Raw genomic sequence first — 27,780 nt, forward strand, 5'->3', positions numbered from 1 at the left:
AGAAACAGTCAGGCTGTGAGACAGGTGACTGGGCAGTGGCAGCTCCTTTAGCTGTGCAGAGGGGATGTTTAGACTGGAAGAGAGGCCAGTCAGTCACATGAAGGGGTGGAGGGTGGGGGTGCCAAATTGAGGAAACAGGCAAGTGCAAAGGGCCTGAGGCAGGAAGGTACCAGTGAGAAGCTGCTATGTCTTGGATACTTAAGGGGAGGGAGAAGGAGAAGGAGACAGAGAATGACCTCCACTAAATGGGCATCACTGGGAGGCAGGAACTGCACTAGGAGGCTGGGTTCCCTCACCACTGTCCCCCCAGTTCCCTCTGCAGGGATAGCATGCCTGGTGCTTTCTGTGAAGGTGCAAATGTTGGGGCCCAATAGATTAACTGGGGCAGGGAGGGACCAGGTAGTCAGGGGGAAGGGTCTAGCTGGGGACTCTGTTCTGCGGCCATCCCCGAGGCCCCTGGTCTGGGCAGAGAGTGCTGTGAGTGCATCCCAGGGAGGGCACCTGGGCTGGGGTGGCTGCCATGGTCCTGAGAGAAGGGTCTAGGTCCCTGGGTTGGGTCAGCCTATGTCCTGACACGTGTGCTCCCTCCCCAGCGCTGGCAAGACCTCAATGTGATCAGCAGCCTGCTCAAGTCCTTCTTCCGAAAGCTGCCCGAGCCTCTTTTCACCGATGGTGAGTCAGAGGTGGATGTGGGGAATGGGAGGAGGAGGGGCTCCTTCCTATGATGCACCTACTCCTCTTAGAATTTGGTTTGTTGATTTTACTTTTTTTTTTCATGTTAAGACAAAAGGAACCCATGCATTTAATAAACCTAGTACAGAAAAGAAAGCAGTAAACACAAGGGTTTCTCCCACTCCTGTCCCCAGAGGTTATAATGATACTTTCTGAGCATTTACTATGTGCCAAGCACCACACCTTGTAGCAACTCCCCAAGGTAGGTACTATTATCAGTACCTACAGATGAGGAAGCTGAGGTACAGAGAGGTTATATGACTTCCCCAAATGACTTCACACAGGTTATAGGTGTCAGAGCCAAGACTTGGCCCCAGACATTGTAACTATTTGCTGAGCTGCTTATTAACAATCTGCTGTTTTCTTCTAGACCTTCTTACTTGCATAACAAAGTCACCCCAGGCATACGGGATTTGGAGCCTGGAGAGTTCCGTGGTTTTCCAGCAAATGTTTAACATCTGGCTCTCCAGGAAAAAAGCCTTGATCTGTAGCATTTTCCCCGTTTCCATGGTGTAAATATTCCCACCATGGCTTGTTTCAAGCGACAGATGAGCTGTCACCAGTGGCTCGGGAAGAGACGCTCACAATGGCCTCTCAGCCAGTGTGAGCCTCTGGCACAGCCCTGGCTCAGTTGCTCTTAACCAAACCAGGCTTGTCACTCTTTTTTTTTTTTTTTAAGGTTTATTTATTTATGCATACCAGAACTGGGGTACAGGCCAGAGATGCAGAGGAGTGAGAGGATTCACCAGAGACAGAATGGGGAGCAGAACAGGCAGACTGGCTGAAATACACTGCTGAGTCAGGAGAGGTCTGCTGTGCCATGTGGTGGCTCCCTGGCCAGGGATGGAATTTGTGCTGCAGAGGCTGTGGATTGCTTCATAGTTCAGTGCTTAACCCCTTGTGCCACCAGGGAGACCCAGGCTTGTCAGTCTTGAGGTTCATGGCTGTCAGCACTGCCCAGGTGCTAGAGCCCAGTTTCTCTAATGGCTCCCCTAGGGATGGATATTTAGGTGGCTTTCAGATTTTTACTAGTAATAATAAAGAAGTGTGCAGGAACGTTTCTTGGCTCTGCCCTGCACCCCTGGACCCCTGTTCTCCAGGGGAATTGCCACGTCAAGTCCTGGTGAACACTTTTGAAGGCCAATGTCAAGTTGCACTCTGAGATGGAGGCCCTAGCTCACACCCCGCCCACACTGTAGAGTGTTTGTCTGCATCGCCCTAACCCTGGGTGTTATTACTGTTCTAAACTTTTGCTATTCATCGCTTCTCGGCCTTTTGGCTAAGATCAAGTGTAAACTTTTGCTATTCAGGTCAGGGAAATGGTCTCTTGCCGTGGTTTTTGGGTTCATTTCCCACGTCGCTGGGAGACTCACTGTCCCGACACTAGTGTGTGGGCCTCTTCTATTTCCTGCCGCTGCCTGTTCTGACCAGGTGCCATTTCTGACCAGGCGCCATTTCTCGGTTGGGTGGTTTGTTTTTTCTCATATGTGTTTATGAGCAACGAGCTCTTGTATATCATGGGCGTGACCCCTTTGTTAGTGTTTGCAGATATTTGCTCATGGTCTGGCGTTTGCCTTTGAACTTTTCAGCGTAGAAATGGAAAGCAATTACTTAACTTGTGAGAGCTCTTAATGTAGCTTTAGTGGATTCCACATCTCAGGTTTTGTTTTTTGTTTTTTAAAGATTTATTTATTTATACAAGAACCGGGGTGCAGACCAGATGCGCGGGAGGGTAAGAGGATTCACCAGAGACAGAGTGGGGAGCAGAACAGGCAGACTGATGAAGTACACTGCTGAGGGGAGCAGCGGGAGAGACAGGAGAGGTGCTGTGCCATGTGGGAATCTCCCCGGTTGGCCGGGATTGAACCCGCGCTGCAGAGGCCGTAGACAGCTTCACAGCGCAGCGTTCAACCCCCTGCACCACCAGGGACGCCCTCCGCATCTCATGCTTATGATGGTCTCATGATTATAAAAGCACTTTCTCCTTTCCCCCCAAGATTTTTTTTTTAATTTTTTTTTTATAGAGGCATGTTTTATTTATTTGTTTGTTTGTTTGTTTGTTTTGTTTATACATGCACTGGGTACAGTCAGAAGCGCGGGAGGGTGAGAGAATTCACCAGAGCCAGAGCGGGGAGCAGAGCAGGCAGAAGGACCGAAGTACACTGCTGAGGGGAGCAGCGGGCGGCAGGAGAGATCTGCGCGCCATGCGGGACCCTCCTCCGGTGGCCGGGGAGCAGCCTGGGATCGAACAGGCGCCGCAGAGGCCGCGGGCAGCTTCGCAACCCAGCGCTCAACCACTGCGCCACCGGGGAGGCCCTCCCCCCAACATTTTAATAACATTTCTCCTTGACTCTGTCATGCAGTTAAGTACTGCGTGAACTTGGATTTGTGGATTTGTTCCCCCCAAGCTAGAGTTGCCTGGGGGACAGTTAACTTCCCTCCCTCTGGCCTCCTGTTTAAGTGCTGCCTTTCTCAGGTAGCAGAGCTCTGCAGGGCCTGTTTCTCTCCTTCCTTTGGTCAGTGCCCCACCACCTCAGCTGTGTTATCTTTTACTAAAAGATGTTTATGTTTTTTGTTGTTGTTGTTGTTGTTTTTAAGATTTATTTATTTATTTATACAAGCACTGGGTATAGTCAAAAGCGCGGGAGGGTGAGAAAATTCACCAGAGCCAGAGCGGGGAGCAGAGCAGGCAGAAGGACCGAAGTACACTGCTGAGGGCAGCAGTGAGCAGCAGGAGAGGTCTGCGCGCCATGTGGGACCCGCACCCGGTGGCCGGGGAGCAGCCGGGGATTGAACTGGCGATGCAGAGGCTGTGGGCAGCTTCGCAACCCAGTGCTCAATCGCTGCGCCACCAGGGAGGCCCAAAGATGTTTATGTTTTGATGACGGGTAGGTCATGTCCTCCCTCCTCATTCTTCCTTAAAAAAAATTCTTGGCTAAAAATTCTTTACTCATCTAGTGGATTTTAGAATAAACTTATCACATCCGCATGGACTCTAGAAGGAGTCGGGGGATCCTGACACAAATGAGGAGGGGTGTCTACAGGCTCAAAACCCTTCCCTCTTTCTGAGTAACCTTGGATGACCTTGTGGTGTCCTTGTCCTGGAGACTGGGCCAGGTCCCCTTTCTCAAGATCAGCTTGCTGCTCTGGTGTTACTTCTTCCCAAATGAACACACCTACCTCCCCAGATCAGGTGCATCCCAGTGGTGGGTTCCATCACACAAACACAAGCCCCCAGAAACTGGAATGGCATGGACACAAAACACAGACCGCCTGCCCCCCCTACCCCCGTTGGGCCTCTCAGCCCGCAAGCCCCCACCCTCAGAGTGGGAGAAGGGGTTGCCTCCCACCTCTCTAAAGAGCCATCGCTGTGTTCTAGACAAATACAACGACTTCATCGAAGCCAATCGCATCGAAGACTCGAGGGAGCGGATGAAGACGCTGCGGAAGCTGGTAAGGAAGGACAGAGGCAAAAGGAGAGCAGCTGGGAAGGGCACAGGTACCAATGCCCTCTGTGACCTTGTAGAGGTCCACTCTGGGCCTCACTTTCTCCACCTACAAAAGAGGAGACCTTAGGCGGTAGATTCAGGCCCCGGTGGGGGAGTCTCTTGGGGTGTGGTAGGAGGGGGCACTGTCACAGCCCTGTCCCTTCTCTCTCCCACCCAGATCCGGGATCTCCCTGGACACTACTATGAGACGCTCAAGTTCCTCGTGGGCCATCTGAAGACCATTGCCAATCACTCCGAGAAAAACAAAGTAGGTGGCCGCCCATGAGGGTGTGCGGGAGGGAAGCATAGGCTGAAGGCTCCTCGGCATGTTCCAAACCCTTCCAGATAATCTCTATCCCACTCCACCTGACATGCCCGCCAGCACCTCTCCCCTGAGGATCTCCAGACGCAGAGAGCCACAGTCCCCTATGTCTAATGGAAATCTGTCCTCTGATCTAGCTCAAATCCCGTGTATTTAGTTTTCCTAGTAACCCTCTCATATCTTCTGGTTCTGCAGTAGGGAAAATGGGGGGCCGTAGGATTTCTCCTGGTGCTAAAATACCCTTGGAGCCCCCTATGGATCCCCACTGTGGGCTCTCCCTCCGCTGGCACAGTATGGGTATACAATATAGCTGCAAAGGCCTGGGGTAAGCGGGGCTGAAATCTGGCCTGTGCTCCATAGACCAGGCCCTTCTACATCCACACAAGGGGGCCTGACCCCTAAGCCTGGGGGTCCTGGGGTGAGGGAGCAGAACGGGCAGATCTACTGGGGACTGGAGGTCGGTGCTCACAGGGATGTTGACACTGACCTGCTTTCCTCCCTGGCCAGATGGAGCCCCGGAACCTGGCCCTGGTTTTTGGGCCAACACTGGTGAGGACGTCTGAGGACAACATGGCGGACATGGTGACGCACATGCCCGACCGCTACAAGATCGTGGAGACGCTGATCCAGCACGTAAGAGCTGTCCCCGCCATATCACACGCGTCCTCCTGTGCGCCACCTCCCGCTGGCTGGGGGTGTGCTCCAGGAAGGGGTGGTGGCCCTGAAAAATGCCCGGAGGAGGGTGAATGCCTCTCAGAAGCAACAGGAATGGCTCTAAGACTCCCTGTGTTTCTGGGAAGTTGAGTCTCCAGCAGGAGGAGGAGGCCTTAGGGCTCTGTGGGGACAGAGGGAGGAGGGTCAGGGAAGGTGCTGCTGTTGGAGAGCAGAAGGGGTGGAAGCAGGGGTGGGCGCCTTCAGAAGGAGGTCCCCAGGAAAGATGGCCAGAGAAGTGCAGGGTGGGGGCACAGCTCTGCCCTGGCAGGCCCAAGGCTTGGGGAAGAAGTGGTGATGCCCCAGTTAGGAGAGGCTGCCTGGAGGGGTGAAAGTCCAGTGTGTCTGAGGATTCTTGTTATTGTCCTTGAAGGGGTGACAGCCCAGAACCCAGAGCGGGCAGCAGAGGGCGCAGGAGGTCTTGGTCTTCCAGAGCCCAAGCAGGGCAGCACCACCCCCTTCTGGAGTGCTTGGGGAATTTTTATGACTCCTCAGATTTTCATTTCCAAATTTTTTTTTTTAAGTTACTTATTTATTTGTGCATACAAGAACTGGGGTGTAGGCCAGATGTGTGGGACGGTGAGAGGATTCACTAGAGACAGAGTGGGGAACAGAACAGGCGGATCTACTGAAATACACTGCTGAGGAGAGCAGTGGGCACGACTGGAGAGGTCTGCACCATGTGGGTCAACTCCCTGAACGGGGATCGAACTCATGCCACAGTGGCTGGCGATAGCTTGATAGCACTGAAACTTTAACTTCTGTGCCACTGGGGAGTCCCCCATTTTTAAATCTATAGTGGTTCAGCCCACAAAGGACAGAACCAGACCTTCCTCTGCCAGGAGAAATATATTGGCAGCTGGTCAGCCTCCCCCACCTCATAGACGCTTTAGACATGAAAGCCAGGTCATGTTGCCCCTATTTTACAGCTGAGGAAATTGGGGATCAGGCAAAGTGATTTGCTCAGCATCACACACCTAATAAATGGCAGCCCCAGGAATTTAAGCCAGGTCTTTCTGATCAAAATCTGTGTTTTACTGCTTACCTAGTGGGAGGCCGACTCCTCGGTATGCCCTAGTGCTGACTCAGAGTCCAGGAGGCTGACCAGGGCCAATGAGGCGATGCAGTGGGGTAGACCTGTCATCTGACTGGCCTTGCCTGCCTGTTCCCTCCCTGCGGTGCGCAGTCGGGGCTCTGAGCCGAGGAGGGGGCACTGTGCCCCCTTCTCTTCCTAACATTGGGACTGCCAGCCCCCATACCTTGAGCGGTCAGCTAGGCCAGTGCCGCTGGGCAGTGTAAGGGATCCTGAGGAGGCTTTCCTCCCTTGGAGACGTTCAGCTCCCAAACCCACCAGGAGCCCCTGGCGCCCCCATGAATGTGCTTTGGCCGAGGAGCGGGGGAGGGCAGTAGGGAAGACAGGGAAGCTGGCCCTGTGGCTCTTGGAGTAGTCTCTGGAAGCTGGAGGCCTGTGGTCAGCTGTGGTGTCAGGAATAGCAGCCTTCAGGGAAAAGGGAGGCCAGACTGTCTACTTACTCTCCCCCAGAGCCCCGGTGGGGAGCCCCCAGCCAAGAACAGTAGCCCCTCCTCTGGGCGGGGGAGAGGAGCACACCTGTCTCCTTCATGGTATGTTCCCAGCATCAAACCTTGTGCCCGTGCGAGGGAACGCTCAATGTTTGCGAGCGAATGAATGAATGAATTGCTGTTGAGGTCTGGGCTTTCCCACTCAGGCATTCATCCTAGGAACCAGCTGAGCTGGCACCTCTCCTTTCTTTACCTCCTTAGAAAAAGCAGGGTGACTTGAGCCAGCATGAATTCTTCCAGAAAACTATGGGGGGACACTGGAAGTTGCCTGTAGACTTCTGGAGCACTTTTGTGTACTCTCAAATCTGAATTGAACACTGGTTTCCGAGGGCCCATCCTCAGGCTACCTCTGATCAGGCTGTCTCTGAGTTGGCACCTTCGAATAATGATAGCTGACACATTATGCACCAGCAGTGTGTTGTGCTAAAGGTCTTACACGTAGTACTTCACTTTAATCCTCTCCACAATTCCAGTAGACACGTGTATTACACCCATTTTACAGATCAGTAAATAGAACCTGAGACAACTACCTCCAGATCTTGCATTTCTAGCATCTCTCTTGATCTCCTTTCTGTTTCTCTTATGTGTTTGCTTCTCTTCCTGTGCCCCTTATTTGAATGAATCATAATGGCTGATTATGATGGATAATAATTGAGGTTCAAGGCACAAGGTCGTAATCAGCTCTGCAAATCTCATTTCCCTCCTTCCCTCCACCCCTCCTTGCCCATCCCCTCCATGCATACCCGCCCTAATAGGCTAGTGTGGCCTTCAGTCCAATGCTATATCCTTATTGTAAATAGATAGAGATCTGTAAATGCATGTCCTAGTCTCTGTGTGTCTTAAAGCTGCGTAAGTGGGCTTGTGAGTTGCCAGTTCCCATTCTTTTAAAAGAGGTGGAGGGGGATGAGCTTAATTTTAAAACTATTTTTTAGAGTTCCTTTTATACAGACTACTACTTAATAGCCTTTATTTAAAATATTTTTCTCCTGTCTGTTATTTTTGTCTAGAGTATTGTTCCCCATGATTTCATGAGAGATCCTTGGGCCACTGCTGAGGGGAGCAGCGGGCGAGACAGCGGTCTGCTGCGCCATGTGGGTCAACTCCCTGGCTGGGATTGAACTCATGCCTCAGTGGCTGGCGTTAGCTTGATAGCACTGAGACTTAACCCCTAAGCCACCAGGGAGGCCCTTTTTTTTTCTTTTAATCATTTTTTATGTCTTTTTACTTTCTACTTTCTTGGATTTTTGTCTTATTTACATTTTTTTCTTCTGTTTCTTTGGGTTTCTCTGTTGTTTCCCACCCCCATTCCCTTAACTTCATAAGCTGAATGTTTAATTTGGTTGGTTTCTGTTCTAGTTTTCTGATATATTTATTTAAAGGTCTCTTTGTGTTCACTTTACTTATATCCTGCAGATTTTTACATGTAGTGCTTTTATTCTCATTTAGCTGTAGGTATTTTATAATTATTTTATGATTTATAGTTTCCAAACTTGTGAAAATAGGGGCCGGAGAGCAGAGGATTAGATCTTTGTTATTGTGATTTCTAGTTTTATCCATCGTGAACAGAGAACATAATCTGTCTGATGTCGATTCCTAAGGCTCTAATGAGCATTTCACTGTGGCCTAGGAAATATATTTGGTTTTGGAATGATTTATGTGTATTCTAAAAGAATAAATTTCTCTACTGTTGACTGTAGTGTTCTAGGTATTTCCATTAAATCAAACTTGTCAATTGTGTTGTTCAGATGGTCTATATATTTTCTTAATTTTACCTGTTTGATCAGCTATAGATTTATTTTTTCCAGTCTCCCTGTAGTTCTATCAGTTATTGCTTAATATATCTTAAGACATGTTAGGTACATATATTGTATACTGTGATTTATCACATCGTGTTCTGTTGCTCCTTTTAGCAATATATATCCCTTTTCATGACTTTTTATACTTTCTATGTTCTTTTTTTAAATATCTCTTGCAGACCACTTATTTTTTTAAGGATTTATTTATTTATGCATATAAGAACTGGGGTACAGGCCATAGGTGTGGGGGGTGAGAAGATCCACCGGAGACAGAGTGGGGAACAGAACAGGCAGACTGATTGAAATATACTGCTAGGGGCAGCGGGCGAGTCAGGAGAGGTCTGCTGCGCCATGTGGGTAACTCCCTGGGCGGGGATCGAACTCGTGCTGCAGTGGCTGTGGATAGCTTCATAGGTTGCATCTTAACCCCTTGCGCCACCATAATTTTTAATTAAAAAATATAATCTGAGTCTCTTGATCAGTGAGTTTAGCTCACTTTATTGTAATTGATGTACAATTAGAACTTATTCTGCCATTCTACATATAATTTTCTATTCACCACATTTTCATTTTCTTTTTTCTTTTTCTTTTTTTGGTTTATTTGTCCCACCTTGCTTTAGGTGGATCAATTTTTATTTTCCTGATATGGAAATTGTACATTCTATTTTTGTTCTCCTAGAAGTTACCACCTACTAGTAAGACCCATATTTATGCTAAATTTTCTTTTTTTTTTAAAGATTTATTTTATTTATACAAGAACTGGGATACAGGCCAGAGCATGGGAGGGTGAGAGAATTCACCAGAGACAGAGTGGGGAACAGAACAGGCGGACTGACTGAAATACAACTGCTGAGGGGAGCAGCAGGCGAGACAAGAGAGGTCTGCTGCGCCATGTGGGTTTCTCCCTGGCTGGCCGGGGATTGAACTCGTGCTGCAGAGGCTATGGACAGCTTCACACCGCTGCGCTCAACCCGCTGCGCCACTGGGGATGCCCTAAATTTTCACTATCAATTTCTAAAGCTTATCAGTTTCCTTGTCTTCCCACCACATCTAAAAACCAAGTATCTTAGTGTGTTTTGACTTGTCACTGGTTTCTGCCTCTGAATTTGAGTTCTAGATTTCCATGGATATACCATGTGTGCGTGCGCATATGTGTATCATTGCTTAATTTGCTAACCCTGTTACAGTACTTCCACACTATTACCCACCCTTACTTCTGAGAGCCTGTTGCTCCTTTCTGGATTCATTTCTTTACTTGCTTTTATTCTCAATTAGAGATTCTTTGTGTAGTAAACTTTTTTGGGGGAGGTGGAGAATCGGGGTATAGACCAAAGGGTGAAAGAATTCACCAAATACAGAGTAGAGGACAGAAAAGGCAGATTTATTGAAATCCACTGCTCAGGGAAGCAGCAGGTGAGACAGGAGAGGTCGGTGTGCCTTTGGGTAGTAAACTTTCTGATGTCTTAAAGTAGCTTAATTTCACACTTAAAATTAAATGAGAATGTGGCAGGGTATAAAATTCTAGGTTCAAAATTCTATTCCTTCATCACATTGAAACTATTACTTCCTGATCTTCTTGTATGTATTGCTGTTGAACGTTCTAATTATACCAGGTATTTATTCTTTTGTAAGTAATATGTTTTTGTTTTTTGGAAAACTCTTAAGAGTTTTATTTTCAAGATTCTCAAATTCACAAAACATGCTTGAGTAGGATTTTTATTTTTTATCCTGTCGGGCATTTATGAGAAAGTTCCTGCATGCCTGCCCTTCAGGGAACCTTCTAACACCTCTGTCTGAACTTTACATTTTTTCTGGGTGGGGGTGTGCCCTCCCAGCTGTCACAGTGAGGCAGGGGGCTGGTGGGGTGTACAGCCCTCTGCAGTAAGCCTGGCCTGCACTAGATGGCGCTGCCATCTGGTGGGCTTGGTTTCCTTAGGGCAGGGCCTCCTCAGCAGGGAGAGGGGTGTAGTGATATGTATGGGAGAAATGTATTAGTGAGAATCCGGAAAGAGCAGCTCTGAGCTGACCATCCTTATGCACTCAGGCTTGTGTTTCCCTGCCACGCTGGGGTCCTGTGGGTTCTCAAAATCTGTGGAGTCGGATTCCAGGATCTTTCCACCTCCCTCTGAGATCTCTCTTGTTGAGAAGAGGGGCCCTCTCACCTCTTGCAGCCCTGCCTGACCTGCTCCATCCACGCCTGGGCGGGGCCTCTAGACTGTGTCTCCCTGTCTTCCCTCAGCCCCTTCCCACGCTAATTTCATTATTTCCCTTTGTCTCCTCTGCAGTCGGACTGGTTCTTCAGTGACGAGGAAGACAAGGGGGAGAGAGTAAGTGATGAAGGGGTCTGGTGGGTGGGTCTGGTCTGAGTGGGCCTCATGCTGGTATGTGTTAGCAGGAGCAGCAGCAAGACTCAGCAGGGGAATGTTCTTGTCCATGGGCATCTCCAGCGTGACAGAGGAAATACTGTCCTTGTCCTCAGGAGTCTCCACTCTGAGGGAGATACAAGCCTGAGTCTGAGGGGGCAAATATAGGCCCTCCCCTAAGGAAACCAAGCCCAGTAGCAAATGTAGTCCCCGCCTTTCTGCATTATGTGGAGGGTCTGGGGCTCAGGAAGGTTGGGTCTGATGGTGGAGACATGGCTGAAGGAATGGCCTTGGGTTAATCAAGGTGTTGGTGGGAAAGCATAGTCTAAGGGGAGGGGGGCATATGGGACAGGTGAGTGCGCCTGACAGACAGTCCCTGCCCTGGTGAGCCCGTCTGCTGTCTGCCGCGGCTCCACAGTCCAGTGGTTTGGGGCATGCTGGCTGACCCTGTTCCTGTTTGTAGACCCCTGTGGATGACAAGGAGCCTCAGTCAGTACCCAACATCGAGTACCTCCTGCCCAACATTGGCAGGACAGTGCCCCCTGCTGACCCAGGTTCAGGTGAGTGCAGGGCCAGGGAGGGGGTGGGGGTGTGGAGGTCTGCATTCCTGAGGGTCCCAGAGGCCTGGCCTGATGCCCAGCTTCCCTGCCCCACACTGAGATTGGGCTGTGGCAGGGCCCGCCCCCCTCTCTAAGGAGGGCCTGCTTGCCTCTGCGCCCCTCCCCAGGGCTGGGCAGAAACTTTGTTCTCCCTCCTCACTGGTTTCTTTCCTGAGCTTTTTATTTCTCACAGGCTCCGTTCTTCCGGGCATATTCTTCTTTTTAATTTTTCTTCCTTTTCTTCTTGCACCCCTCTGCCCCTCCTCCCTCTCCCCCTGTGCATTCCTCCGCCCCTGGTCCCTGGATCCTGCCCCTTCCCCTCTCCTCCCTTCCCTCCTCCAGCGGACCTCTTGGAGATTTAAAGGGTACAGTGCGGTGTCGCGGCCTTGGTCACTAACAGTGGCGGGTGATTATAAGAAGGCTGGGCAGGCACCAGGGGCTGTGAGGACCTCACCTGACACGCCAGCTACCCACGCTGGTCAGGCACTTACCCGGCAGCTTGCCCCTCCATTTGACCACAGCCCCAATTAGGAGGAAGGAGGCACTGGCTGGAGCCAGATCCTCTGTCCATTGCCAGGAAGTCTGGGTGCTGCATGGCTGCCCCCCGAGTCCCACAAATGCAGCACCCTTTTCTGTTCTTGACTCGGTCACTGCTTCTCCAGGCTGTGGGGGGCTTGGCTGGTAGCAGGACCCAGACTCTCCAGACACCAGTGATGTCACCCCCAGATGCCTCTCTATCTATAACTCCTTCCTCAGTTGCCTCAAGGGGCTGGGTCTTCCTGCTTCTAAAACCAGAGCCCCTGGTTGCTCAGTCCCTAAGTCCTGTCTCCCAGGCTCTGACCCTGGCATAGCCAAGCACCCAACCACAAGGAAAGACTGATCCCTGTTGCCTTAGACCACTAGCTCCTCCCACCCCTCAGGTGAGCACCCTTTAGTATTTTGACCTTTCTGCCTCTGACAGAGGCATACCACAGCACCCCTAGTTGCAGGAGGAAGTCTGGGGTAGGGGCCAGGAGATGTGGGGTTGACAGAGAAGAGCCCCCTGTCTCTTCTAATCACCTGCTGCCGCTTCCCTGACCTGTGTGTGTCCTGTGTGGTCGGCCCATCTGCTCTTCTCACCTTGTGGGGGTGGGGGGTAGTTGGGAGGAGGCATCTAACTTGCTTGCCAGAGAGTGTGGATTAACCGCACCTGCCTGATGCCCCAATGGATCCCAGGAGGTCTTTGGATCAGCCTGTTCCCTCCCCAGTCCTATACAGGATACTGCCAGGACTTGTTTCTGGTTCCTTCTCCTCCCTCAATAATACTAAAGGAGCGGGACCCAAGGCCCATAGATGTCATGACTTTAACCATAATTCTGGTGATAAACAGGGACCTGGCCCCATAAGGGCAGACTGACCTTAGGTCTGGAGGGGACACCTATCCAATCATTAGGGCACCCCCCTCCTGTGTGCACCCACTCACGTCTACCCCAATGCTCCGCGGTCCCTCCTCCTCATGACCTGGAAGTTGGGGGGTGGGGGTGTAGGGCACCCACCTCTGTGCACTGTGTGGTCTCCATTTCTCCAGAGCATCTGTGATTTGCTGTGTTTCACTGTTGTGGTTTTCGTGGGCTGCATCTGATCTTTGGCATTTTCTCTCCAGTGCTTCAGAGTAACAGGGACAATAAAGGAGGGGATGGACTAGGCCCAAAGGAAAAACAAACCAAAAAAACCCTTGCCCATACCTGGGCAAAGGAGGGTCTAGTGGCTGATAGTCTGATGTCACTTCCTGCCTCAAAAGGTAGTGATAATTGACATCATTCTCTGCTCCATCCTAAGAATGATGGAAATGACATTAGAGGCCCATCACACTCCCAGGGCCTGCAGAAAGCTCGGGTTTCTCAACTCCCTGTGTCTGAAGCCTTTGAGGAGAGGGAATTGTGTTCACAAGACACAGCCTTCTCTTGCCCTGATCTTTTTTCTTTTCTTTTCTTTTTTTTTTTTCTGTTTCTCACCAACAGATTCTACTACCTGTAGTTCAGCCAAGTCCAAGGTAAGTGCCAAGGCAATTCTGTAGACTTTATCTCTATACAAGGCAACCAGCTTTTTGGTCAGGAGAATTGGGAGTATTACAGTTGGGCCATGATGAAAGTTGATGGTCACCAGGAAGGGTCGTGGGAAATATAGAGTGTCTGAGGTGAGCTGAGAAGTCGAGGGCCTTGGCAGTGCTTGGTGAGGCATTTGGTGTAGAGGTATCTGGCCTGGGGTCAGGGTCATCCTGTGGTTAGAAGTGCAGATGGTCTGGGTTTGAGTTCCGGCTCTACCACTTAGTACCTTTGGGACATTGGGCAAGTTACTTAACCTCTTTCTATCCTCAGCTTCCTTGTCTATAAGTGATAGATAAATGATAGATTTCTTCCCATAAAGAGGTCTAACAACACATAATTACTCTTTAAGATATAATGATTACTCTCTAAGATCTTGGGGACCCCAAAGCAAACAGAAGGAAAGAAATGATAAAAAGCAGAAATCAATGAAATTGGGAAACTCAGTGAAACAAAAACTGGTTTTTTGAAAAGAATCAGTAAACTTGATAAACTTTTAGCCAGACTGAGAGAAGTAGAAAGGGAGATGGCAACAAGGACCAGTGTCAGGGAGAGAGAGGGCCATCCCTACAGATGCCACAGGCATTCAGAGGCTCATCCAAGATTCTAGTTAGCAACTCCGTGCCCATAAATCCAACAACTTAGACAATGTTCTTTGAAAGAGTCAGACTACCAAAACTCAGTCAAGACATCGAGCACCTGAATAATCCAATACCAACTAAAGAAATTGAATTAAAAGCCTTCCAACAAAGAAAACTCCAGGTCCAGGCGCTTTCACTGGTGAATGCCGCCACCCATTTCAGGAAGAAGTAAAGCCAGTTCCAAAATCTCTCCCAGAAAATTGAAGGGACAGTTTCCAAACCATTTTCCAAGACCAGTATTACCTAATACCAAAATCCGACAAGGTCTCTGTGTAGGAGCTTTAAGCCACTCTTGGCAGCTAAGTTGGTTGGACTGATCTAGGCCTGGGGATTGTCAGGGGGGTGAGGCGCTGGCAGGGAGCTGAACTGCTTTGGTGGGGGTGGGTGGGAGAGGGAGGTGAATCGGGCTGGGTGTCCTGGAGAGGCCAGAACACCGTTGAGAGGCAGGATTGCTGGTGAGGGGAGCAGCGGGCGCGTAGAGGCTTGTGGTCAAAAAAAGGTCCCTGTCTTGGTGACTAAGCCCCGTGGTGTGTCACCCGTGCTTCCCCGCTGGGGCCTGTTATCCCCAGAGCTGTGTCTTGGGTGGATATGGGGAATGGAGAGAAAGTTGTCGTTGGCGGGGTTTGTGGAGACCAGCCGCCCCCCCACCCCCCACTGGCTCCAAGCCTCCCTCCCCGGGCTCACAGGAAAGAGCTGAGTGTGGATTCAGCCCGGAGGGGGTGCCAAGGAGGCTTCAGATTCTGGGGAGAGGGCGCAGAAGTAGTCTCCGGAGTGGGTGGTGACGCTGCCGGGCGCGGGTCCAGGAGGAACGTCCTGCGGCGGCGGGAGTGCCGGCCTGGCTGGGCCCTGTGGCGCCTGGGGGCGCTGGGGGGAGCTGGGGGCCGCTGGGGGGCGCTGCGGGCGGGGGTGTGAGCGGTGGGGACGCCCCTCTGACGGGGCTGGGAGGGGCGGCACGGGCGCGCTAGCCGGGTCCGGAGCCTCACGCCCTGGCCCTGTCCCCCCGCAGGGCTCGTGGGCGCCCCGGAAGGAGCCCTACGGCCGGGAGATGCTGGCGATCTCCTTCATCTCGGCGGTCAACCGCAAGCGCAAGAAGCGGCGGGAGGCGCGGGGCCTGGGCAGCAGCACCGACGACGACTCGGAGCAGGAGGCGCACAAGCCGGGGGCGGGGGCGCCGGCGCTGGGGGCGCAGGACCCTCCCGCCGGGCCGCCGCCGGGCGCCGCCGTCCCCGAGGCTCCCGGGCGCCTGAGCCCCCTGGCGGCGCGGGAGGAGCGGCCGGCCGCGGACACGCGCTCCATCGTCTCGGGCTACTCCACGCTCTCCACCATGGACCGCAGCGAGTGCTCGGGCGCCGGGGGCCGGCGGGCGGGCGCGGGGGACGAGGCGGACGACGAGCGCAGCGAGCTGAGCCACGTGGAGACGGACACGGAGGGCGGCGCGGGGCCCGGGGGGCGCCTGGCGCGCCGCCCCTCCTTCAGCTCGCACCACCTGATGCCCTGCGACACCCTGGCGCGGCGCCGCCTGTCCCGGAGCCGCGCGGACGCCGAGGGCGCGGGCGCGGGCGCGGGCGCGGGCCGGGGCGGGCCCCGCGCGGCGGAGGCGCCCGGCTCGGCCTCGTCCAGCAGCCAGGAGTCGCTGCGGCCGCCGGTGGCCGCGGCCGTGGCGGCGCTGGGCGCGCGGCCCTCGCGGATCGAGGCGCTGCGGCTGCGGCTCCGCGGCACCGCCGACGACATGCTGGCCGTGCGGCTGCGGCGCCCGCTGTCGCCCGAGACGCGGCGGCGCCGGAGCAGCTGGCGGCGCCACACGGTGGTGGTGCAGAGCCCGCTCACCGACCTCAACTTCAACGAGTGGAAGGAGCTGGGCGGAGGGGGCGCCCCGGAGCCCGCGGGCGCCCGGGCGCACAGCGACAACAAGGACTCGGGCCTCAGCAGCCTGGAGTCCACCAAGGCGCGGGCCCCGTCGTCGGCCGCCTCGCTGCCGCCCGCGCCGGGGGACCCCGGGGCCCCGCAGAGCCAGCCCCCGCGCCGCCCGGCCGCCGCCCGCCTCCACCAGTGTCTGTGACAGCCCCCCCGCCCCCCAGCGCCGCAGGGCCCTGCCCCGAGCCCCTCGGGAGACACGTCTCCGCCGGCCTGCACCCCCCTGCTGTCGCCCCCCACCCCCACCGCGGGCGTAGCGCGGCCGCGTCTCTGGGCTGCGAGCCCCGGGGAGGGAGAGTCTGATGGGAAGGAGGCGGCTGGGGGGGAATGTGGGGGGACGGATGGAAGGGGCTGCTGGGGGTCTCAGTCCCCCAGATAAACGACGGGGTGGCCTTCCGGGCCCGCTGTGTCTGCACTTAGGGACCCTTGTTGGTCGTGCGCTGTGGAAAGGGACCCCCCAGTCTCAGACCAAGAGACGCTGGCTTTTTGTTTCTTTCCTCTCCTCCCGCCCCACCAGAGCTCCCAGCTAAGGGCGGGCGCGTGTGTCCACAGAGCGCGGGGTTGTGTGTGTGTGTCTGTGTGTGTGTGTGTGCGGTCCCAGTGTGTGTGTGGTTCCTGAGCACCTCCTGCCACCACCGCCCACCTCACCCCCTTCCCTCTTCCCTTTTGGTGCCCTCTGCCAGCCTGCTGCTTTGCAGAGCCAGAGAAGGGGGTCAGGCAGCTCCCCAGAGGTAGGACTGAGACTCATACCAGGGTCTCCCCCTCCACCCTTTGCCAGTCTCTAAACCCCCACCCCAAATGCTTTGACCACGGGGAGCTGCCGGTTTCCCAATTTTGGGAGTGTCTAGGGTCCCCCCTGCAAGGCTTCCCCTGCCCGTCTCTTTGTTCTTCCAGCTGTGCCTGCTCTTTCCACAACTCAGGCACACAGACCCACCTCCCTCTCCTTAGGATGGGGCCTAGGAAACATCCGTGTGCGCGCTCTCGCCCCCCACCCCACGCACACGCAGGCACGCACCCTGACTTAAGGGGTCTGAGCTGGGCTGTTCCTTTAGCATGGGCGGGACCCAGCCCCCTATTCTCCCCACTTGTAAATAGACCCCAGAGCACCAGGCCTCCCCACACATGCGCTCACTCATTCCAGGGAAGCCCAGGTGGGGTTGGGAACCCCACTGCCACGTCTATCAGTCGTTTTATGCAAAGATTTGCTGTAAAGTAGATTTCCCCCCCTTCCCTCCCCCATCCTCTTACTGTAAATATTGTCTCTAAATGTGTAACATATTATAAAGAATTTATAAGGATTTTTAAAGATGTTTTGCTCATTTAAAAAAAGTGTTGTAACAGTGTTGGATAAGCCTCCCGGCCCCACGTCCGCATGTCTCCTTTCACTGTGTCCTTGACACACCTTTCTAGGCAACGACTAAGATTTCCTGCTTCTGAAAAGCCCTGTCTGAAAAGTATGGTCTATATCTTGGAAATAAACGGCCTTCCTTGAGGCGCTGGTCAGCTGTGTCACTTGGTGGGGAGGGCGGAGAGGGCCAGAGCCGGGCTGGGAGGGGCACGAGTAAAGTACCTGATCACCGAGGGCAGTGGGAGCCTGCCCAGCACCGGCAGCCCAGGGGCGAACCTCTGGCTCCTGGCAGTTCTGTAGGAGCTGGGAGACCCACCCACGCCAGACACCAGCGCGGGATACAAGACGGGAGGGCAGGTAGCCCTCAGTGCCGCAGGAATTTCCATGAACCCCATCTCTGCATGCCTTCTCAGGCTTGCCTGGACCTCCAGAATGTAGTGGGTGGTGCTGCCCAGCCATGGCAGGCGTGGGCGAGGCCCAGGCCACTGATGGGGCCTGTTCCTGCCAGCCATCATCAGTGCTCAGAGGGAAATTTATAGCTATAAATGCCTGTATTGGAAAAGAAGATTTCAAATGAATAACCTAACCTTTCACATTAAGAAACTAAGAAAAAGAAGAGAAACTAAACCTAAAATGTGCTAAAGGAAGGAAAAATGGAGTGAAAATAAATTGAAAATAAAGAAAATTAAAAGTTGGTTTTCAAAAACATCAACAAAATTGACAGATATTTAGCTAGACTGTCCAAAAAAAGGTAAGTATTTGTTCATTTTGTTGATCTTTTTAAGAACTGACTTTTAGTTCTACTAATTTTATTTTTAAATGAATTTTCTCTATTTTCATTGTCATTAAGAAATGCAAATCATAACCATAACAAGTCAGCACTCCATACATTCTAGGATGGTTCAAATCAAGAAAATAGAAAGTAACAGTTGTGAGGAGATGGGGAAGTAGGTGCATTGCGGGCGAGAATGTAAAGTGGGGCAGTCATGGTGAAAAGCAATCTGGTGGTCCCTTAAAAACTTAAACACAATTACCATATGCCCCCACGATTCTACTCCTAGGTACATAGCCAAGAAACAAATGTCCATAAAGAAACTTGTACGAGAATGTTCATAGCAGCATTATTCATAATAGCCAAAAGGTGGGACCAGCAGATGACCACAGATGGATCAGCCATCGTTGTATATATATAATAAAATATTATTGGGGTCTCCCTGGTAGCTTGGGGGTTGAGTCTCAGCACTGCCAGCACCGAGACGGCCCACCTCAATGGCCTGGGTTTGATCCCTGGCCAGGGAACTGACCCACATGGCGCAGCGGACCTCTCCTGTCACACCCCCTGCTTTCCTCAGCAGTATATTTCAGTGGGTCTGCCTGTTCTGCTCCCCACTCTGTCTCTGGTGAATCTTCTCACCCCCCCACACCTCTGGCCTACATCCCAGTTCTTCTACATAAAATAAATAAAAATTTTACAACAAAGGGAAAAGTATTATTTTGCCATAATAAGAAACAAAATACTGATACATATTACAATTTGGGGGGCTTCTCTGGTGGCACAAGGGGTTAATTTGGATGAAACTTGAAAAATTGTGCTAAGTGAGAGACTCCAGATGCAAACATCACATATTGTGTGATTCCTTTTGTATGATTTATATCCAGCGTGGGCAGTCTACAGGTTACCAGAGAGTGGGGTGGGTAGGGCTAGGAGAAGATTGCTTAAGATATGGGGTGTTTTTAGGGGGTGATGAAAAAGTTTGAAACTAGAAGAAAGCTAGTGATTCCACAGCATTGTGAATACACTATCACTGAATTGCATGCTTTCAAATGGTCAATTTACTAAAAGTATGTAAATTTAATGTCAATAAAAATTGACATCTCAATAAATGTAGGTTACATTAGAAACTGAGATAAATTTGAAATAATTTTAGATGATTTTTAAAAAAGAAAATCTTGACAGGGATGTAAATTGGTGCAGTCACTATGGAAAACAGTATGGAGGTTCCTCAGAAAATTAGAGTTACTGCATGATCCAGCAATTCCACCTCTGCACTTCCCTGAAGAAAACAAAAACTCCTAACTAGGGCCTCCCCGGTGGCACAGCGGTTGAGCGCTGGGTTGCGAAGCTGCCCGCAGCCTCTGCAGCGCCGGTTCGATCCCCAGCTGCTCCGGAGGAGGGTCCCACATGGTCTCCTGCCGCCCGCTGCTCCCCCCAGCAGTGTACTTCGGTCCCTCTGTCTGCTCTGCTCCCCGCTCTGGCTCTGGTGGGTTCTCTCACCCTCCCGCGCTTCTCAATGTACCCAGTGCTTGTATAAATAAATCTTAAAAAAAAAAAAAAAATAGTACTTAAAAAAAAAAAAAAAAAAAAAACCTCCTAACTAGACGCACAGCTAAGTTCACGGCAGCGTTGTTTATAATAGCCCAGGTCTGAAAACAACCTAAGGGTCCTTCAACAAATGAATCAAGAAATGTTGCCTATAAAAGCATATGTTTAATATAGACAAACACAAAATGGATATTATTCGGCTATAAACATAATGAAAGTTTTGGTCATTGGTGATAACAAAGATGGCATGTTAGTTCTGAGAGCATTATATGAAGGTCTTATATTATAGGTCACACAGAAAAATATGGTGTGATCATGCTAAATATGTAGAGTCTAAAAAATAACAAAAATCCAACCTCAAAGATAGAAAGAACAGACTGTATTACACACACACACACACACACAGATACATACATGCATATATTTCACAGGAAACATTTCTTGGGAGAAATGCCAAAGCTATTTGGAATAAGGTTTTTTTGCTGCTACTCTGGCTTGGGCATTGTAGGGTAAAAGGAATTAATCAGGTGTTTTACACCCTTAGCCTCTATGGCTATCACCTGTGGCTTTGATTGTGTTGCTGCAGAAGGTGCTTGGGAGTGTGTGTTGGGGCACGCATGCCTGATTGTGGACACCTGGGGTGTGGTGTGGGCATGCCTAAGTGGGCACACCTGAGCCTAGAGGCCAGGGCTAAAAGGGTGGGGTTACTCGGAGATGGAAGATGGCAGAGAGGATGAGTGACTACAGAGGAGAGACCACAAGAGAATGCCAGAGACAGCCCTGAGGAAAAGTGTAAAGATTCATGGAACCCTGGGAGGCTCAGTTGCCTGCCTGCCTTCCAGCCCCCCCTGCCGGGCCCGTGCCTGCCTTCTTACATGCCAGCCTCCCTCCCTGGTGTGCCTGTGAGCCTGGTTCCCAAGAGAGCATTAAAGCCTGAAAAACCCAGTGAGGGCTCCAGGACTCTCCTTTTTTCTGTCTGCCCAAATCCACGGTGCCCCTGCCCTCTGCTGGCTAGCACTCGAGGCATGTAGGAGTGCCTGCGCCGTGGCCTGAGCCAAAGCAGAGTCTGGGGTTTTGACTGATGTTTCAGGGTCAGTAATAAGGGGTGTGGGGTGGAGCTTCCTCGTAGCTTCCAGACTTCATTATTCCAGGATGACAACTGGCCAGCACCGCGCATCAAGGGAACCTGTTACCAGGGTATGGGCATGGTAGCTGTGGGTTGAGGGCTCCAGCTCTGGATTGCCCTCAGTGGCCTATGAGCTATGGCGTCCCTTAGGCTGCTCAGAGAACAAAATGGAAGAAAATTCCCAAGGGACTCAGTGGATACTGAGGGGAGAAGAGGAGGGCCTCCCAGGTTTCTATCTCTGAGGCTGTCCCTCATCTCCTATCAGGATCTGACTCCAGCCTAATGTCCTCAGATCGTTGCTTTGTTCCTCAGTCAACCCCATTAGAAAAATGGAGGTAATAATACCGACAGAACAAAATGGTGAGGATTAAGTGAACACTTAATAACTGGTAACAGGAGCCTCCCTGGTGGCACAGGGGTTAAAGCCTCAGGGCTATCAAGCTATTGCCAACCATTGTGGCAGGAGTTCAATCCCTGGCCAGTGGCCAGCTAGGTGACCCACATGGCCCAGCAGACCTCTCCTGTCTCCCTGCTGCTCCCCTCAACAGTGTATTTCAGTAGATCTACCTGTTCTGCTCCCTGCTTTGTCTCTGGTGAATCCTCTTACCTCCCCCCTCATCTATGGCCTACATGCCACCTCTTATATGTATAAATATAAATCTTTAAAAAAATAAAAAATAAAAATAAATCTTGAGCCTCCCCGGTGGCACAGCAAGTTGAGCGCAGCGCTGCGAAGCTCTCTGCAGCCTCTGCAGCGCCGGTTCAATTCCCGGCCAGCCAGGGAGAAACCCACATGCAGGACAGACCACTCCTGTCTCGCCCGCTGCTCCCCTCAGCAGTGTACTTCAGTCAGTCAGTCTGTTCTGTTCCCCACTCTGTCTCTGGTGAATTCTCTCACCCTCCTGCTTTCTCTGGCCTGTACCCCAGTTCCTGTATAAAAATAAATAAATCTTTAAAAAAATAATAAAAAATAAATCTTAAAAAAATAACTGGCAGCAGTGACTAGCATTAAAAAGGAAAATGCCACGCTCCTGCCTGCCTGTGACTACGCAGGTGTTTCTTCTCACAAACCTTTCCCCTTTGCAAAGCAGTAGCAGCAGCAGCTCTCCCGCCCACCGTGGATATGCAGGTGTCCCTCATTTTTTCTTTCTCCTTTCCTTAACAAACCTGTCCTTTCAAAATGTTAAAAAAAAAAAAAAATGTGTGGCTATTGGGAGGGCTCTATTCTGGCGGCCCCATCACTTCATGGCTACAAAGTCCTGAGACTCAGTTTCCCTTCCCGCAGCCCTGCGTGTGTCAGCTGGAGAGCCTGACCCGAGGCTCTGCACTAGATCCCGCCCCTGCCCCACCTCTACCCCCAGCAGAGGTGACTTCTGAGCTGGTGTCACACCTTGTCACTTTCTTCCTTTGAACCCCCCACTTGGCCTCCACGGCTCAGACGCCTTCCCTGTGACATCCCTCCTGTGCCGGCCTCTGTCCCATGTCCCGAGGGCCGCCCCCTCCCCGCTGTGGGGTAAATGGAAACGCCACTAGCACCCGTGATGGACACCTGCGGCCCGACGCGCGTGCCTGGTGGCGGCCCCTGGAGGGTGGCGCGGGCGCGCGTGGGTGGGTGCAAGGGAGCCCAGGGACTGGGCCTATAAGGGAGGGGGCGCAGAGGACCACGGGGCGGGGTGCGGGGGGAGCTGCGGAGAGCGTCAGAGAACCGCTAAGAAAAGAGCGAGCCGAGATGGCTGTCTCCCTGCAGCTGGCTTCCCCCGGGCCCGTGGGCATGGTGCCAAGAGCGCCAGGGTTCTCCTTCAAGCTGCCTGGGCCGACTGTGAGCTGCCCAGCCAGCGCGGATGGTCGCGGAGCACCCCCCCACTCTTCTTGGGTTCCATGCACTTTCTATAACCCGCAGGCGACTCCCCACTTCAGGGACTTCTTGCTGCGGCCCCGACCTCACAGTCTTTCTTTGGAAAAGTCTCCGCCAGGGACCGGGGGATGCTGGGCAGCCGGGTGCGAGGGGCTGATAGGTTGGGGGAGCCCGCCCGGCTCGGGCACCCCGTCTCCAGGCTTGATTTCCCCGGCCTGAGAGTCCCGCCTCTGCTGACGCCACCCGCGCTGCCCGCCCCTGGCCAGACGTCTTGTCCCCCAGGGCGCCTCCCCCACCTGGGCGGGTCGCTCTGTGGCCACCTGCCAGCAGGGGGAAGAGATGCAGGGGGAAGAGCTGCAGCCGCTGCTCTGGCCATGTCCTGCCGCGGTCGAAACTGCAGAAAGTCGGCTTGTTTTTCTGCTCCACTTCTGCCCTCTCTTTGGTTCTGAAGGTCTCCGCTCGGATATGACCTCAGGGCCACCTCTCTGAGGTGGTCCCTCGCTCACCACTGCACAGCTACAGGCTTGCTTCCCTGTGGCCCTGCTCACCTGTGGTGATTTTGCTGGGGTGCCGGGCCACCCCCTGCTGGACAGTGAGTTTTATGATCCCAGCAGGCAGAGCAGCCTGCTCAGCCCCGAGCAGACTGGCCGGCATGTGGAGGGTGAACAAGGGCCTGGTGTAGCTCTTGGTGTGCTGGTGATGGTCCCATTTGTTACTGGATCTTGAACTGTCAAGGAATAGGGTGGTTCTGGGAGACAGGGGTGGGGTAGGGCTGGCTGTGCTCTGGCTTTCTGGGAATCGGATGACACAGGGACAGCTCCATCTGCTCCCATTGTTTAAAGAACACGGGGATGCGGTCTGGCTGCCGAGGGTCTGAAGGGCTGCTTGGCCAGCAGGTGACCCGGAAGCGGGCAGTCCCTGCAGACCCTCTACCTCTGTCTTCAAAGAGGCTACTGGCCACTAAGATAAGAAAGTGTGGCGGGAGTTCCTGGGAGGGCTGGAGTTGTGGCTCCAGGAAGGAGTCATTACTCCATGGGATGGAAGGGACAGGGATGGAAGACAAAGACCCAAGAGTACCCCAGGTGTCCCCAGCTAAGCAGGAGAATGCCTAGAAGGGCAGCCTCCAGGATCCTCAGAACATGCTGGAACAGTGGCACAGCCTTCAAAATTCCAGGAAAACCTGAAAAACCCAGGGGCATGCTGGACTCTGACCTTTTAACTGGGGAGTCGGTCAGCTCTCTGGCGCCAGGGCCAGGGGCCACCCAATCGACAGGATCAAGGGCATCCCTCCTCTCAGGGTCTTCCAATTTCAGAGGAGATCATGGGGCAAGTGGGGGCAGCTGCAACATGCTCAGGACTGAATCTAGGTCTTCAGAACAAGTATTTTTCAAAGTCCCAATGTTTAGAATATAACAGAAAATACCAGAGTGCACTGACTATTCTGCTGTGTCACCAACTACATGTGTTGGAGTGTACGTGCACATGTCTAAATTGTTGAGCTGTAAAATGCACTTTATGAGTTACATTTCTTAAAAAGGTTTGAAGCTTCTCTTGAAAGGCTGGACAGACACTCTGAAGTCACCCCTTCCAAAGAGCAGGAGGCCAGCCTGATGCAGGGGAATGCTGGGGGCCATCCCTGCTGGAGGCCATGGCCTGGAGTTGGTCTGGTGGGGAAGGCACTGGGTTTGGGGTGAGGCACAGCTGGATTCAAATCCTGATTGTGGATCTTACAAATTGCATGGTGCTGGCTGAGACACAATGACTCAGGTTTTACCACTCATGGCTGCTGCCTCGCTGATGGAGGTGAAATGCCAACTGGTGCCCGGCAGTAGGTGGGAGTTGGTGGGAGCCCAGCAGGAGCTGGTGCCCAGCAGGAGTTAGTGACATTCTTCCATGTCCCTGACAGTGTTGGTTCTGGGGACTCCTGGGGCTCCTGTCACTGCCCCTCCCCCTCCTGCTGCATGCCCCGCCTGCTAAGCTGCAGGGCTGGTCTCTGCTAGGGGTCCCCACCCTCCATCCCATGCATCCCAGCACCTTCCAGAGTAAAGACAGAAAATAACGAGACAGTAGCCTGTAGGAAGGAGATCCAGGAGAGGAAAAAGAAACAAGTTTTATTTAAGCCCCAAACACTTGGCTAGAAAAACCGAAAAGGGAAGAGAGCAGGGAAGTGGGGAGAAGAAAAAGGACATTAGAAAAGAGAGAGACAGAAAACACAGCAACCCTTTCCATTTAGAAATTGTCAAGTTACACTGACAGAGGTCACAGAATATCCACAGAAGCCGTCACTGCTACACCAACAAGGGCCCTACGGGGTGGACGGGGCAGGGTGTGGAGCCAGGCTTGCCCTGGGGGGCCCCACCAGGGACCCCTCTCAGCGTCTCAGGCCTGAGGCTCCTGGGGAAACAGCATATTGTGACCAGGCGGGAGCGGAAACCCCCCATGCGAGTAACACAGCACAGTGAGCAGGGGCTGGGGGTCCGGGTACAGGGGTCCCCCCAGACATCTGAGTTTTCTCTCGGTCAAGCACACACTGATGGACAGAGCAGCGAGGCGCATGCAGCTGGGGGGGCATTGACGTGCTGCGAGCTTTGAGAGGGTCATGGGGCTGGGGCTTGGGAAGGAAGCCGAGAGCGGTGCAGGGACGATGGATAGGCACTCCCACACGCCTCGACACACCCATGCACACGCACGCACCGTTCACACAGGTCACACGCACCGCCACGTACACTCTCTGCCCACACGTGATCCACATACACATGCGGCTCTTGCAGTTACACGCATCGGCACACGCACTATACACCTTCTCACATGCAAGGCTGCTCCACACCAGGTGCGACGCCCAGGCAGGCTACACGCACCTCCACGCACCTCCACGCACACGCCTCCTCCACACACCTCCACGCACACACCTCCCTGCGCACCAGGGCAGGTTGGGCCTATGCACGCGCACGCTTCCGGCCATCCACAGTGGACTTGCGCACGCGCGCGAGCGCGCACACACACGCACACACGGGCTGCGGCAACCCCGTGCAAGCAAGTGCCTCTCAGCCCGTGAAGTTGCAGAAGCCGAAGTGAAAGCAAGTTGCAAACCCCACCGGGCTGGCGCTCCAGGGCCCGGGCGGGGGCGACCCGCCCCCCTCCCCCTGCGGACTGACACCTCCTCCCGCCTCTCCTCTCCCCACAGAGGGACGCTCAACTCAGGACAAGGACGGCGGGGCACACATTGGGGTCACAGGGCTGGGGGCGCGCTGGGGGCAAGCAAAAAGTAGCAAGCAGAGTAATGGAGTGGAGGGCGGAGGGGCACCGTGCCCCCTCTCCCTCCCGAGTCAGGGGGTCTCTGTACAGCCAAATCAAACCGAACCGTTTCACTGGACCACAGAAGTCAGACGGATGCGCTCGCCCCAGCCCCCCTCCCCCGCCAAAACAGTGGCCAGGGAGAGAGCGCCGTGGTTTCTTTTTTTTTCTTTTTTAAATATTTATATATATTTATATTACGTATATTATATATATATAATATGTAAATATATTTTTAAAACAATATAAAATGTTAAGACACTTCACTTAAATGTAAAGAGTTGCCTGCAATTAAAAGTAATTGCATCATTTATGAGGTCCTTTTTTTTTTCTCTGTTTTCCAGGGTTTTTTTTTTTTTGAGGGATTTTTTTCCTCTTTTGTTATTTTTCAAAAAGGCTTGCTTGCCTTTGTACAAAAATGATCCAAAGCTAGAAAACAAGGATGAACCAACAAAAATAAAAAAAAAAAAAGAGAGAGAAAGAAATGAAAAAACACAACCCAATCTCCCCTCCCTCCCCAACCCTCAACAGCTCCCTCTGGCTCTCCCCAAGCACCCACCTTCCCGCCAGGCCCCAAGGTCTAGAAAGTTCTGCCCCTTCAATGGCTCCTCCTTTCTGTGCTTACTAGAGGAGACTAATTCCAAGCCCCCTCCCCTGTGCTTCCCTTACTTTGTGCTCAATAGGAATCCTGCCCCTTGGGGTTCCCACTCCAGCCTCTTCCTCCCCTACTAGCCCCCCACTGTGCCCTCAGGGAGGCTGGGGCTAAGAACCAAAATTGGTCTCTCCCTCCCACCTCAGATCAGGCCAAAGCCTTACAACCAACAGTCTCTGCAAGGCAGGCAGCCATGGCTTGGGGGTGCTGGCTAACTGGTCAGGCCTCAGGGACCCTCAAGGATATTACCAGGGGTGACCAACTCTCCATTTAAAACCATGCCTCACCCCTTCCCTGCAAACGCTCAAAGACAAGGGTTGAAGGTCAAGTCACCCCTGTGGGGTCAGAGCTGTCCTTTGTGCCCTTTCAACCCTCTCAGTTCCCTCCATTTCCCTCACAACCAGACCCTCCCCACCCTCCAGGCCTCAAAATCTAATTTTCTAGCCCCTTCATTCTCGCCCACCCCACCCCATTAAATAAGTTAATGTCATTTAAAGTGCTAAATTAGGAAACTAAAAGTACCAAATGCCCCTCACGGGGCTGCCCTCTCCCAAGGCAGTGTCCCCAGTGTCAAGCTTTCTGCTCAACCATCACCCACAGCCAGCAGTCCCAAAGGCCCCTGCCCGGGTGGGCCCTGCCTGGGTGGCTCCTCACCACAGGAAGGCGGGCCCAGGAAGCCAGCTCCTCTCCCAGGACACACAGACCGAGCGGCCTCACAGCCACCCCACGGCCCCCCACGGCCCCGGCCCCGACTCTGGCTTCCCTCTCCAGTCCATCCGAGCCGGCTCCAGGCTGAGCAGAGTTAGCTCATGTCCTCAGGTCAAAGGGGTGGGGAACCTCCAGGGCTGGCATCTCCCTGCACCCCGTTTTCCAGCCTGATACTGGAGTTGGTTCAATGTCCAGATTTTCCTCCAGGAAGGTGTCTGAGGAAGGGGAGAGGGTCTCTCCGCG

General features: G+C 52.9%; 1 protein-coding gene across 3 annotated transcripts in view; it reads left to right on the forward strand.

Annotated features, from left to right (window-relative positions):
- Positions 1–16,376, forward strand: part of ARHGAP23 (Rho GTPase activating protein 23) — a gene marked incomplete at both ends in the record, with an annotated part of 62,130 nt that extends 45,754 nt beyond the window's left edge. For all 3 annotated transcript variants that reach the window (XM_084236704.1, XM_084236703.1, XM_084236705.1), the window contains 8 exons: positions 594–672; positions 4,112–4,185; positions 4,399–4,488; positions 5,050–5,175; positions 10,916–10,957; positions 11,457–11,553; positions 13,593–13,624; positions 15,324–16,376. In XM_084236704.1, the coding sequence (XP_084092830.1) occupies positions 594–672; positions 4,112–4,185; positions 4,399–4,488; positions 5,050–5,175; positions 10,916–10,957; positions 11,457–11,553; positions 13,593–13,624; positions 15,324–16,376 (1,593 nt within the window). The remainder of the gene's footprint in view (positions 1–593; positions 673–4,111; positions 4,186–4,398; positions 4,489–5,049; positions 5,176–10,915; positions 10,958–11,456; positions 11,554–13,592; positions 13,625–15,323) is intronic.
- Positions 16,377–27,780: the final 11,404 nt, after the last annotated feature.

The sequence above is a fragment of the Talpa europaea genome, assembly GCF_964194135.1.
Source record: "Talpa europaea genome assembly, chromosome: 7".
Lineage (NCBI taxonomy): Eukaryota > Metazoa > Chordata > Mammalia > Eulipotyphla > Talpidae > Talpa > Talpa europaea.